Raw genomic sequence first — 12032 nt, 5'->3', positions numbered from 1 at the left:
TAAGCATATGCTGCGGTTATGTTGACTGCCACTTTAAATGCCCTTTTAAAGTCAAGTTAATCCTGATTTGCTGTCAGTGTTTTTGTGTCATCAGATGGCAAAAATTGTTCTAAAAGTGATTCTAACGATATCGTTCCTCTGTGTCATTATTGTCATAGCTGTGGTGTGGACTTCCCTATTACACAATTAGATGGATTATTAAAACTTCATCGTTATAGTTATCAGGCCTTTGCGCTGATGGAGATCCTTTATAAATGTATTATGGTTTTACAGTAGTAATATTAGTAACTTTTTTAAAAATCAGAAACTATAGCTACCGAATTTTGTAAGAGCAGCTTTCCCAGCTTGCTTAAGTTTTGCGAACTTTGTTTCAATCAGCTCTCTATAACGTTCCCGCTCAATCACAGGGTTTTTTTAGGGGAGAGTTATATTGCTAATAAGTTGATCCACACATGTACACCAACAGGAAGTTGTAATTTGTACACATATGTACCATAGGGCCATGGTTGTGTTTCTGAAATCTGTCTTCAATTAAACATATTATAGGAGAACGAAAGGCTTTCCTTAGTATGTTGCTCCTGTCACCTTACATGGCTGGTGGCAAATCGTCCTTAGCATCTGTGCTAACACTGCCACATTAATGTTAGCTATTGTTAAATAGTTTCAAAAGCTCTCTCCAGATGCTTTGAGATGAGAGAAATTCTGTGGCCACCCAGTGTTCTTAATATTCTCGTGCATCAAGCCGCCATGAACTTTCCTCCTCATTATCAATGGAAAAAAAGGCTCAAAATTCATGCACACATCCTCGCTAAAGCTAATAACCTCAAGCTAAGCAAACACATACAGTTTTTAAAATGGTTTGACCCATCAACTACAGATAGAATCATGGTTTTACCATGTTTTGATAGTACTATGAAATACCACTGTATTCTAAATACAATGAAGTATGTTGTACCTTCATTTGTAAGTCACCTTCATTTTTTTAATAAAAGCATGTAATGAGTAAATGTAAATACAGATATTATAGTTTATTAATTCCATAACCACATTATATATCCAAGTACAATCTGAGGTCATTCTTTTAGCAAGGTAAATGGTTTATGAAACAAAAATACTGTTACATTTTCTTCATAGCTAATGTTGATATATAAAAACAATGAGAATTCAGGTATTTTAAGCTCAGCAGGATCTGAAGATAACCAACAGTACAGATTCATTATGCTGTTCTTAACTTACTCTCATGTTGGAACAGCAAGCTTCTACAGAAACCTGTTTGCTGGAATATTTTTGCTTCTTTTTAATAGCTTTTTTCATTTACTTGGCTGCTAGAATGAGCAAATGCATAATAAATGGGTTCTGTTTTTCACTGTTATTGTTCTCCCTCTGTTGAATATGTATGTGGGCGGCATGAGTTTAAAATAGTTTATCAATCTCTCTCTCTCTCTCTCTCTCTCTCTCTCTCTCTCTCTCTCTCTCTCTCTCTTTTTCTTCTCAGTTTTCAATTTCAATTCCAGTACAATATTTATTTCAGTTTTCAATTTCAAACATTAATACACAAAAATGTAAAAATAAATAAATAAATAAAAAGGGTTGAAAGTGGTTATAAAAATATTACTTTAAAAATCTAATAATTTTAAATAACATTAAATATTTGACATAAAGCTAATATTAAATATATAATATTAAATTTTATTTTTTAAATAACATTAGTATTTTTCTCTCTCTCAGCCACTAGTTCAGCTCACCTGGAGGATCTTGCATATCTGGATGAGCAGAGACAGGCTCCACTGCGCACGTCTTTGCGTATGCCACGTCAGAACTCTGGTTCCAGCCGCTCTGGACAAGAGGACATGAGAGGTGTGTGTATATTCTTTCTAGATTTTGTGCATATACATGATCACATGTATCTTTTTCTCTTCCACTTTCTTTCACTTTATTACCAGCCTTGTGTATAGTAACAGTCACGTGTGGACAAACCCCCTCATTCTTTATTTTTGCAGATTTTTGTCACACTATGAAATAACATAAACCGAAGCATGGGAATTATGTATTGACCAAAAACATGTGAATCAAAATAAGGTTATATTTGATGTCAGAAGATTTGACGAGCAGTCCTGTAGTGTGACTTCTCCTACAACAACAGTCAAATCAAAAACCAATAGAAGCACAGAACCTGATGACGCAATTAGTGAGACAACAACAAACCACCACTTGCTCCACATACATACTTTGTTTTTTTTTTGTTTGTTTTTTGTTTTGTTTTTTTTTTCATTTTTCTTTTCAAGACAAGCCATGATCATTATTATTGGTATTGTTTTGGTCTGCTAGCCACCATTTCAATCCCACATATAATGCAGCTCACGGTCACCAAACATGTCATGGATAGATGATGTAAAACTCCGGACGAGTCTTCTTGCATGCATCCGTTTTTAGCATGTCTTGACTGTCGCACATTCTCATATTAATGACAACTGAGATCGTACAGTGTGACATGGCTTACAGCGGGGATCATGTTTGTACAGTCTGACAAGCAACAATCGTAAAGGACTATTATGAATCTTTAACGTGTGTGCACCCGGCTTAAGTAACTTAAAGGATTAGTTCACTTTAAAATAAAAATTACCCCAAGATTTACTCACCCTCAAGCCATCCTAGGTGTATATGACTTTCTTCTTTCAGAAATAATCGGAGATATATTTAAAAATATCCTGGCTCTTCCAAGCTTTATAATGGTAGTGAACTGGGGGGCGTGATTTTGAAGCCCCAAAAAATGCATCCATCCATCATAAAAGTAATCCATACGGCTCCAGAGGGTTAATAAATGCCTTTTGAAGCAAAACGATGGGTTCCTGTAAGAAAAATATCCATATTTAAAACTGTATTAACTATATTAACATACGCATCGGTTTTTCGGCGAAAGAGTGACCTCTGACCCGACGCGCAGAGGAGAGAGCAAAACAAAACACCGGTCACAAATTAGAAGTCTAAAATGAGAAATTTTACGGATAAATTTCGGAGGATTTCGATATAAGAAAAGAGGAGCTTGAGTTTGTTGCACAGGCCTATTTGTTTAAACTGCGAGATGCATCTAAGCTTACGATATAAAGTTTTAAATATGGATATTTGTCTTACAAAAACCAATCGCTTCGCTTCAGAAGGCCTTTATTAACCCCCTGTATGAATTATTTTCATGATGGATGGGTGCATTTTTTGGGGGATTCAAAATCACACTTCACTATCATTATAAAGCTTAGGAGAGCCAGGATATTTTTAAATATATCTCCGATTGTGTTCATCTGAAAGAAGATAGTCATGTACACCTAGGATGGCTTGAGGGTGAGTAAATCACGGGATAATTTAAATTTCTGGGTGAACTATCCCTTTAAGGAAAACAAATATAATTCTACAAAATAGTAGAATACATCCCTTTTAAAATGAATCTCTATAATACAATGTTAATTATATCAATGTGCATGTGCACCTTGCGTCTCTCACATCTGTTCTCCGCTACACACAGCATGTCCCATTAAAACCCTCAACACACTCCGCAGCTCTTCCGTGGATCACTCTCCCCCCTCGTCCTGCTGGTCTTGGCTTCTCCTTTGGACTGCCGTGCCATAATCTGTCTCCTGTCCAGATCGAAGTATTGACTTCCTATTAGCATTAGCACTGGCTCATCTGTCAGAGCTCAGCCTGCTGTCTAAACCTCACAGTCAAGGCTCCACACATCCTAAATCAGCAGTGGAGGTCTGGGTTTCCTCTCTGATTCACTCAGAACTCCAATAGCTTGAGTCACAATTCCCTAAACAACCTGTTTATTTCAGGATGACTGCATAGGTGACGAAGTAGTGGAGGTGGACTCTATCTGTGTGGTTAGTTATAGTGACATGATGCTCAAACTGTGCGTCAGACATGATGTATCCAACTAGACAGTAATTCTAGCACACTGTAGCTAATGACATAATTTTACTGCAATTACAAGCAGGTTCTTTCATGTATAAGTATAGTACTCTTTCAGAAGACATTAAGAGCCATTTCCACCGGTAATAATGATGGTTAATTGTGGAAAACATTCAGGGATGTGAAGCCACCCTTGCTGTGCCATGAAAGGAGATTTTAATGTGTGCCACTGAAATGCTATGGGTTAAATTTTTCCTTTCATCTTTTCATTATTTACAACCTTCCCAGCTCTAGCGCTTTATAGCCATTTTACTGCTCAGCTGCCCTGGTTTCTATCTCCTTCTTTTGCTCTCTTTCCATGTTCAAGTAGTGTCTGCTAGCATCCGAGCTCAGCATATGTGCTCATAAAGGTCACCTCGCCCTGCGTAACTCCGCCCACCTCATTATGCTAATGCACAGATAATTAATTCACATGTTATCTGGCTAATTAATAGTGCACATGCAAATGGGGGGATAAATAACCTCATAATATGCTCCATCACACTTGTTGCAGTGTAAGCCTATATGATCAGCAAATGATATAGCCGCATTTAATAATTTATGCTAATTTTGTTGACGATAACCGTCCTGCTTTGAAATGAGTATTATCAGTAATTGGGATTAACTGTTTGTGTAGTTAGGCTGATGATATGTATAATAATAATGAAAAATATACAACTGAATATGAATATTATATAGATGAGGATTTTTTTTTTCTTGCAAGCATGCATATGTGGTGGATTATAATGATGATGAATATAAATTCTGCTATTTTCATGGTGGCAATAAATTTGACAAATAATCTATAAACAAAAGCAACAAGCATCCTCAACGGCTCTGCTCCCGTTCTTGATGTGTGGATGCTTTTTTCAGCTATACATTAATGGGTCGAGGCACCCCATCGACGACCACTGATTCATGGTGTTTCACACTGCAGCTCCAGCTTGCGTAAGCTGCCAGTTCTGGCCTTTTTCAGACAAAGCATCTCCCCCTGCTGGTTAAAAAAGATTACTGCAGTGTGAATTTGGACATTAAATTGTGAAACTTCAGCTTTGATGGATGAAATCGCTGTAAAAAGACATGGAAAGAAAAAGAGGCTTTGGGTGGGATATAAACCTGTTTCATTTAGTACATTTCCTAATGTTTTCCATGATGCAGTGCGCTTTGCTCCATACCGGCCACCGGACATCGCCCTAAAGCCGCTTCTCTTCGAGGTGCCCAGTCTGATGCCCGATACGGTTTTCACCGGTCGAGAATGGCTGTTCCAGGAAGTTGACATGTGTCTTCGCAGCAGCGAGCCCACCGCCAATCAAGGTGTCGTTATTGTCGGCAACGTGGGATTTGGCAAAACGGCTATCATCTCTCGCTTGGTGGCTCTCAGCTGCCATGGCATCCACATGAGACAGATCACCTCTGACAGTCCACATGCCTCACCAAAACGTGAGTGGATTCGTTTAAAAGAAAACCACATAATTGTCTGTTAGATGCTTAAAGGTCTTAAAGGAACATGGTCTAAGATCTAATAGACAAACTAGTTCAAGCAAAAAAAAAAAAAAAAAAGGTTATTATTTACTGAACATTGTGTTGTGACCTCAAACCTGTATGCTGTTAGTTTGTCTGTGAAACAGAACACAAAAGGAGTTTTTTCACAGCTCTTTTCCATCACAACACAACTGTCAAGCTCCAAAAAAGAACTAGTCAATATTTGATATATTTTACAGTTTAATAAAATTGTGTACATTATATTTTTATTAAAATATATATTGTATATTTATAATTCCCCTATTAAAAAATAATAATAATAAAACAACTTTAACAACTTCTCATGTCACAGTTTTTATACTTTTTTTATTACTAAGTGCATTGAAATTCAGCAATATTGAATATTAAAATCCTGCAAATAATAAAATTAACTGTGACTGATTAGAATTTGCATTTATGGATATATACTGTAATGGAAAACTCTTTAACCCTTAATATGTATGTATGTATGTCAAAACTGTTTTGTCACAGTTTCTGACAGTGTTCATGTCATGTCTTTCTCTCAGATGGCGACACGCTTCCCTTGAGCCAGCCTCAGTCCGCTCACGGCACTCTGGTTGGTGGGAGCAGCTGTCCTGGAACCCCAGAGATGCGGAGACGCCAGGAGGAGGCGCTCAGAAGGCTGGCTTCTCAGGTGCCAACTAATACCAACATAATCAACAGGGCGGGCATATGACCAGCCTGCCATTCAGTCTCTCTCTCTTCTTCTCTTCTATTGATTTATTATCTTACCTTATCTTCCTGTTACTTCCTTTGTCTCCTTCTTTTATTCATTTGCTCCTTCTCTCTCTCTCTCTCTCTCTCTCTCTCTCTCTCTCCCTGTGCTGTCCTTTTCTCTCTATTCTTTTAAGCACAAAGGTTTATTGCGGCTCTGTTGCCTTGTCAAATATTTATATGCACAGAGTCTCCCAGCACAGCCATTAGATATACTCAGAGCTCTGCACTGCTAATGATGACAAGCTTTTGAACACACACACACGCACACACACAGCATGATGAAGTGAATCCAGGGAAGCAGCAGTCTTAGAATATTGGAATAAGGCCATTGATGCACTCAAACTCCATAATGTTTTATGCATTAATGAAACTTTGAATCTTTCTCTAGTTTTATATTCATTGTGTTTTTGAGCTTAAAGCAGTTCCTGCACTAAATACCACAGACTGGAAATGTTTTGTGTATGTTTCTTTGTCTAAACCTACATTTAGAAGGAGTCTCTAGATGCACTGAGCACCTTTACTCTGTTAAATGTATCACTAAGTTGTGTTTGGCATATATACTGTAGTAGTGCCTGATTCTAGGGTGCTGTGAGTGGTTTCTAGGTTCAAACACTGCATATAATGGTCAATAAGTTACCATTAGTTAACATTCAGGCCTTATGAAAGTACACTAAAAATATATATTCAAAATTAAAATCACACAGGCCTATGGTCGAGTTACAGTAGTGCTGATATGGCGTTTTTTCCCTTTATTATGATAGAACAGTAAGCAGACAGGAAGTGAAGTGGGAGAGAGAGAGGGGGGCGGGATCGAAGACTCGAACTCGGGTCGCCCGAAGCACAACGGCGCTATATATCGGCGCGCTGCCCACGAGGCTATCAGCGCCTGATATAAGTTTTAAACAACAGTTCAAAAAGAAGTTAATGTTCAGTAACTTACACTACCGTTTAAAAGATTGGGGTCCTTAAGATTAATGTCTTTCACAGCAGTCTCTTGTTCAGCGAAACTGCATGTATTTGATGAAAAATACAGTTAAAAACAGTAATATTTTTAAATATTATTATTTTTCAATTTATATTTATTTTTCTACTTTTAATTTTATAATTTAAATTTATTTCTGTGATGTCAAAGATGAATTTTCAGCATCATTACTCCAGTCTTCAGTGTCAAATGATCCTTCAGAAATCATTCTGATATGATGATTTGCTTGTTAAGAAACATTTCTTATTATTATCAATGTTGAAAACAGTTGTGCTGATTAATATTTTTGTGGAAACGGTGATACATTTTTTTTTTTCAGGATTCTTTGATGAATAGAGAACAGCATTTATTTGAAATAAATTTGTTACAAAAGATTTCAAGTCTTTACTGTCACTTTTGATTAGTTTAATGCATCCTTGCTGAATAAAATTATTAATATCTTAAAAAAAAAAATCTTACTGACCCCAAACTTTTGAATGGTAGTGTACATTTGATTTCAGATGCAATATTACGGTATTGAAGTTGGAACAACGTTTGGCCAATCAAATTCTGTGAGTGGAATTTAATGTTGCTAAGTAAAGGTAAAATCAAGTTCTCAACCCTAGCTGTCATGGGAATGTAAATGTGTGCTTATATCTGCTCTCTAATGTGCTCCTTCCCTCTGCTGTAGGTGGTGGCGTACCATTACTGTCAGGCCGACAACGCGTACACCTGCCTGGTCCCTGAGTTTGTGCATAATGTGGCAGCGTTGTTGTGCAGGGCTCCTCAAATGCAGGCCTACCGAGACCTTCTGCTCCGCCAGCCACACCTGCAGAGCACACTCAGCCTGCGCGCCTGCGTCCAGGACCCCTTCAACGCTTTCCGCAGGGGCCTGCTGGAACCTCTGGAGATCCTGCATCGAGGTATATAAACATGCTTTCATGCATACTCCCATTCTGTACGTACACATACATACATGTAATATTTAAAACATGTAATATTTACAGAGAGGAAGATCGCCAGTGAGGAGAATCTCATCATCTTGATTGACGGATTGAATGAGGCAGAGTTCCATAAACCGGATTATGGAGAAACTATTGTTTCCTTCCTGTGCAAAACCATTGAGCGTTTCCCTCCGTGGCTCAAACTGGTGGTCACTGTCAGAACGACACTACAGGTCTCTATCTCATCCATCCATAGCAATCACTCTTTCTTTTTATTTACTTTTTTACTTATTTGCTGTGTTATTTATACTCTCTATCTAAGGACGTGACTCGTCCGCTGCCGTTCCACCGTATCTCTCTGGATCGTCTGGAGGAGAGTGATGCGATTGACTCTGACCTGCAGGGCTACATCCTGCACCGACTGCACTCCAGCCAGGAGATCCAGAACAACGTGGCGCTCAACGGCAGGCTGGACAACGCGGCCTTCACCAAACTCAGCGCTCATCTGAAGAGTCTGAGCCGGGGCTCCTACCTCTACCTGAAGCTCACACTGGACCTCATTGAGAAGGGTTACCTCGTGCTTAAAAGCTCCAGCTATAAGGTCAGGGGTCACATAGTTGCCTTCCTTATTACCAAGTACATCTTAGGAGTGACACTGCATGCATAAAATGAAATGATAAAATAAAATAAAATAAAATAAAATAAAATGAGGAAAAGAATGAAAGACCATAAAGAATTTAATAGTAAACAATTAAAAATGACAAAAAAATACAGCTTCTCAGTGTTGTATATACTGTGTTAGCTTCTCAGAGATGTATATGGTGTTAATTTATTTATTATTTTTTTATTTTAGCTTTTTAGAGTTATATATGTGGTATGATTTTGTTTTATTAAAATATGGAAAAATGAAAGAAATGAAGTAAACAATAAAAATAAAAAATTATAACTTTTCAGTGCTATGTATGCATATTATTTCATATTATTTTTATTTAGCTTTTCAGTAATATATATGTGGTGTTAGTTCATTTTTTTTATACTTTTTATGTTTATTTTAGCTTTTTAGAGTTGTATATGTGGTATGATTTTGTTTTATTTCATTCATTTTCTTCATAAAGTAATAGGGGAAATAAAATCCTTTCAGAATTTTGCCATTTAAAAGCATATTTAGAAGGATGAATATGTTTCAGCTTATTTGTGTGTATTTATTTATTTTTAATCTGTTTGTGTTCAGGTGGTTCCAGTGAATCTGGCTGAGGTCTACCTGTTGCAGCTGAACATGCGTTTCCCAACTCAGTCGTCATTCGAGCGTGTTCTTCCACTGCTGAACGTGGCCGTGGCTTCTCTACACCCGTTAACTGATGAGCAGGCCTACGGCGCCGTGAACGCCAGCATGGTGCGTGGAGCGGCCATGGACTGGGATGATTTCCAGCAGAGGTCTGAACTCCTGTCGCCTTTCCTGGTGAAAAGACGTGATGGAACGCGCATGTTCGTCCACCCCTCATTCAGAGAGTGGCTCATCTGGAGAGAGGATGGAGAGAAGACCAAGTTCCTCTGCGACCCCAGGTGAGGAGCTTAAGGAGTCAAAATGTAAAAACTTGATTCCTGTCCCACGTTATGTCTTGTTGAATATACTGTTGCACTCCCTAATACATCACAGTACTGAAGTAAAATCTCTATAATTACCATTTTCTTGTCTCTTTTCTCATGATTCTTTAGGAGTGGCCACACATTGCTTGCTTTCTGGTTTTCACGGCAAGACAGCAAGCTTAATCGACAACAGACCCTCGAACTTGGCCACCACATTCTCAAAGCTCACATCTTTAAGGTTAGGCTAACTATAACAACTACAACACTTCTGATGTTTGCTAAATTGATACCATCAATCTGACTACAGCAGTATATAAATAATTTTGAAAAAGATTTATATTATATTACCAGAAATGTATTGCCAGTTTTTTTTTTTTATTATTATTCATTTATTTTTTATTATTATTATTAACGACAATGTCTCTTGGACTCAGGGCCTGAGTAAGAAGGTTGGGGTTTCCTCCTCAGTGCTGCAGGGGCTGTGGGTGTCCTACAGCACAGAAGGCCTCTCTGCAGCTTTGGCTTCACTCAGAAACCTCTACACACCGAACATCAAGGTATAAAAAACTGAATTCCCACAGTCACAGAAAACCTGAAAATATTATGAATTTAAAGTGACCTTCCAAAACTGGAAGAGTGAAGGAAAATCTTTACAAATCTTGGAAAAGTCATTGATATCTCTACAGTGAATTTATGCTACCATTCAAAAGTTTGTGTTTTTTGAAAGAGGTCTCTTAAGTCTCTCAAGTTAGAACATTACATGATAAAAAACATCTTTAGCAAACATGGTTTCAGTTTTAGTTTTTCTATACACTACTGTTAAAAAAAAAGACAAAAAAAAAAAACAGTTTTTGTATGTGTCCCTTTAAATGCTGCACTCGTGCTTCAGTTGCTCAACAACAACAAAGCTGGAAAATCTCACGCAGCCAAAATGACAATTGTCAGTAACGGTGTTTAGCCTTACATTGTTCAAACCAAAGTCAGACACTAAAGGAGAGATTCGGGAAAAACTTTTAGAATACAACTGGACGTTTCTGAATGGTTAGTGGATAAATTTATGTAGTTGCTGTGGAGTTGATTGAACTCATCGACTAGCATGTGCCATCATGTTAATCTTTTGTGCAAATCCAGCATTGAATTGACCCTCGTTTGTGAAGCAGTCCGGTGTAAAATGACAGCATGACTACAACACTCTACTACAACAGCTCTTCCTCTTCTCTAAAGCAACCCAACATGGCCTCACCCCCTTTGTTGCGTGTTCTCGGGGGCAGGGTTTATGTAAATTTTGGGTTTGTGATGTCACTAACCCAGGAAGAAGCTCGTTGTAGTCCCTACCAGCCGTTTGTTGTAGTCCTTAAACAGAGAATTCTGTAAAAGAAAATATCTCCCTTTGCTTTGAACTTTGAGCATCATAACTTTACAGATACTGTTTATGCTCTAACAGCAACATTACACACTAACTCAAGTTAAAATTGAAATCATAATCAAGGACCCTTTTAAATCTTAATGGCCCGGTAGTGTACATTTTCCTAGTTATGCTCCATTCTGTAATATTTTATCAGCAAGAAATTGTTCAATGTAAATGCAGTAAAATATGCATGTAATATATATAAAGTGATTGGAAATTTCTTTATGGAAACCCTGATGAACATTGGTACTCTTTGTGTATTTTTGAATCTACTCCTCCCTGTCTTCATCTCTTTCTCTAGGTATCTCGGCTGCTGATTATGGGTGGAGCTAATGTGAACTATCGTACAGAGGTGCTGAATAACGCCCCCATCCTGTGTGTACACGCTCACCTGGGCTACCTGGAGACTGTGGCTTTGCTGTTGGAGTTTGGGGCGGATGTGGAGGGTGTTTCAGAGAGCGGGCTCACTCCCCTCGGCTATGCAGCTGCTGCGGGTCACCTACCCATCGTCACTGCCCTTTGCAGCAAGAAAGCCAAGGTCAGCCATGATCAGCCATGATCAGTCTAGATAGACTGATAACCAATAAGAACGTAAGGTAGTGACTGTTGTTTTTCAGTTATCAAAGTTTCATCTCCGTTTCTCCTCTCTCTCTTTGTTTAGGTGGATCACCTGGATAAGAACGGTCAGTGTGCGCTGGTCCACGCCGCCCTGCGGGGTCATCTAGAGGTGGTGAAGTATCTGGTGCAGTGCGAGTGGAACACAGACGGACAGCAGGCTGGATCCTTCAGCAAGAGCCATGCAGTACAACAGGCCCTCATAGCAGCCGCCAGTATGGGCTATACAGAGGTAAGAGTTTTTTTTTGTTTGTTTGTTTGTTTTTGAAGGAAATTAATACTTTTATTTAGTAAGAATGCATTAAACTGTTTAAAAGTG

The 12032-nt window shown here is 38.3% G+C and overlaps 1 protein-coding gene across 5 annotated transcripts in view; it reads left to right on the top strand.

Annotated features, from left to right (window-relative positions):
- The window catches only part of tanc2a (tetratricopeptide repeat, ankyrin repeat and coiled-coil containing 2a), a 146968-nt gene that overhangs the window by 122183 nt on the left and 12753 nt on the right, over positions 1-12032 (top strand). For all 5 annotated transcript variants that reach the window (XM_051888770.1, XM_051888771.1, XM_051888772.1 and 2 more), the window contains 11 exons: positions 1729-1857; positions 5098-5379; positions 5988-6115; positions 7851-8082; positions 8167-8336; positions 8426-8704; positions 9335-9666; positions 9820-9928; positions 10125-10247; positions 11400-11636; positions 11760-11945. In XM_051888770.1, the coding sequence (XP_051744730.1) occupies positions 1729-1857; positions 5098-5379; positions 5988-6115; positions 7851-8082; positions 8167-8336; positions 8426-8704; positions 9335-9666; positions 9820-9928; positions 10125-10247; positions 11400-11636; positions 11760-11945 (2207 nt within the window). The remainder of the gene's footprint in view (positions 1-1728; positions 1858-5097; positions 5380-5987; positions 6116-7850; positions 8083-8166; positions 8337-8425; positions 8705-9334; positions 9667-9819; positions 9929-10124; positions 10248-11399; positions 11637-11759; positions 11946-12032) is intronic.

Source organism: Ctenopharyngodon idella, chromosome 3 (assembly GCF_019924925.1).
Source record: "Ctenopharyngodon idella isolate HZGC_01 chromosome 3, HZGC01, whole genome shotgun sequence".
In the NCBI taxonomy this organism is placed as follows: Eukaryota; Metazoa; Chordata; class Actinopteri; order Cypriniformes; family Xenocyprididae; genus Ctenopharyngodon; species Ctenopharyngodon idella.
The sequence above is the reverse complement of the archived record's forward strand: the minus strand, read 5'-3'. Positions and strand labels throughout refer to the sequence as shown.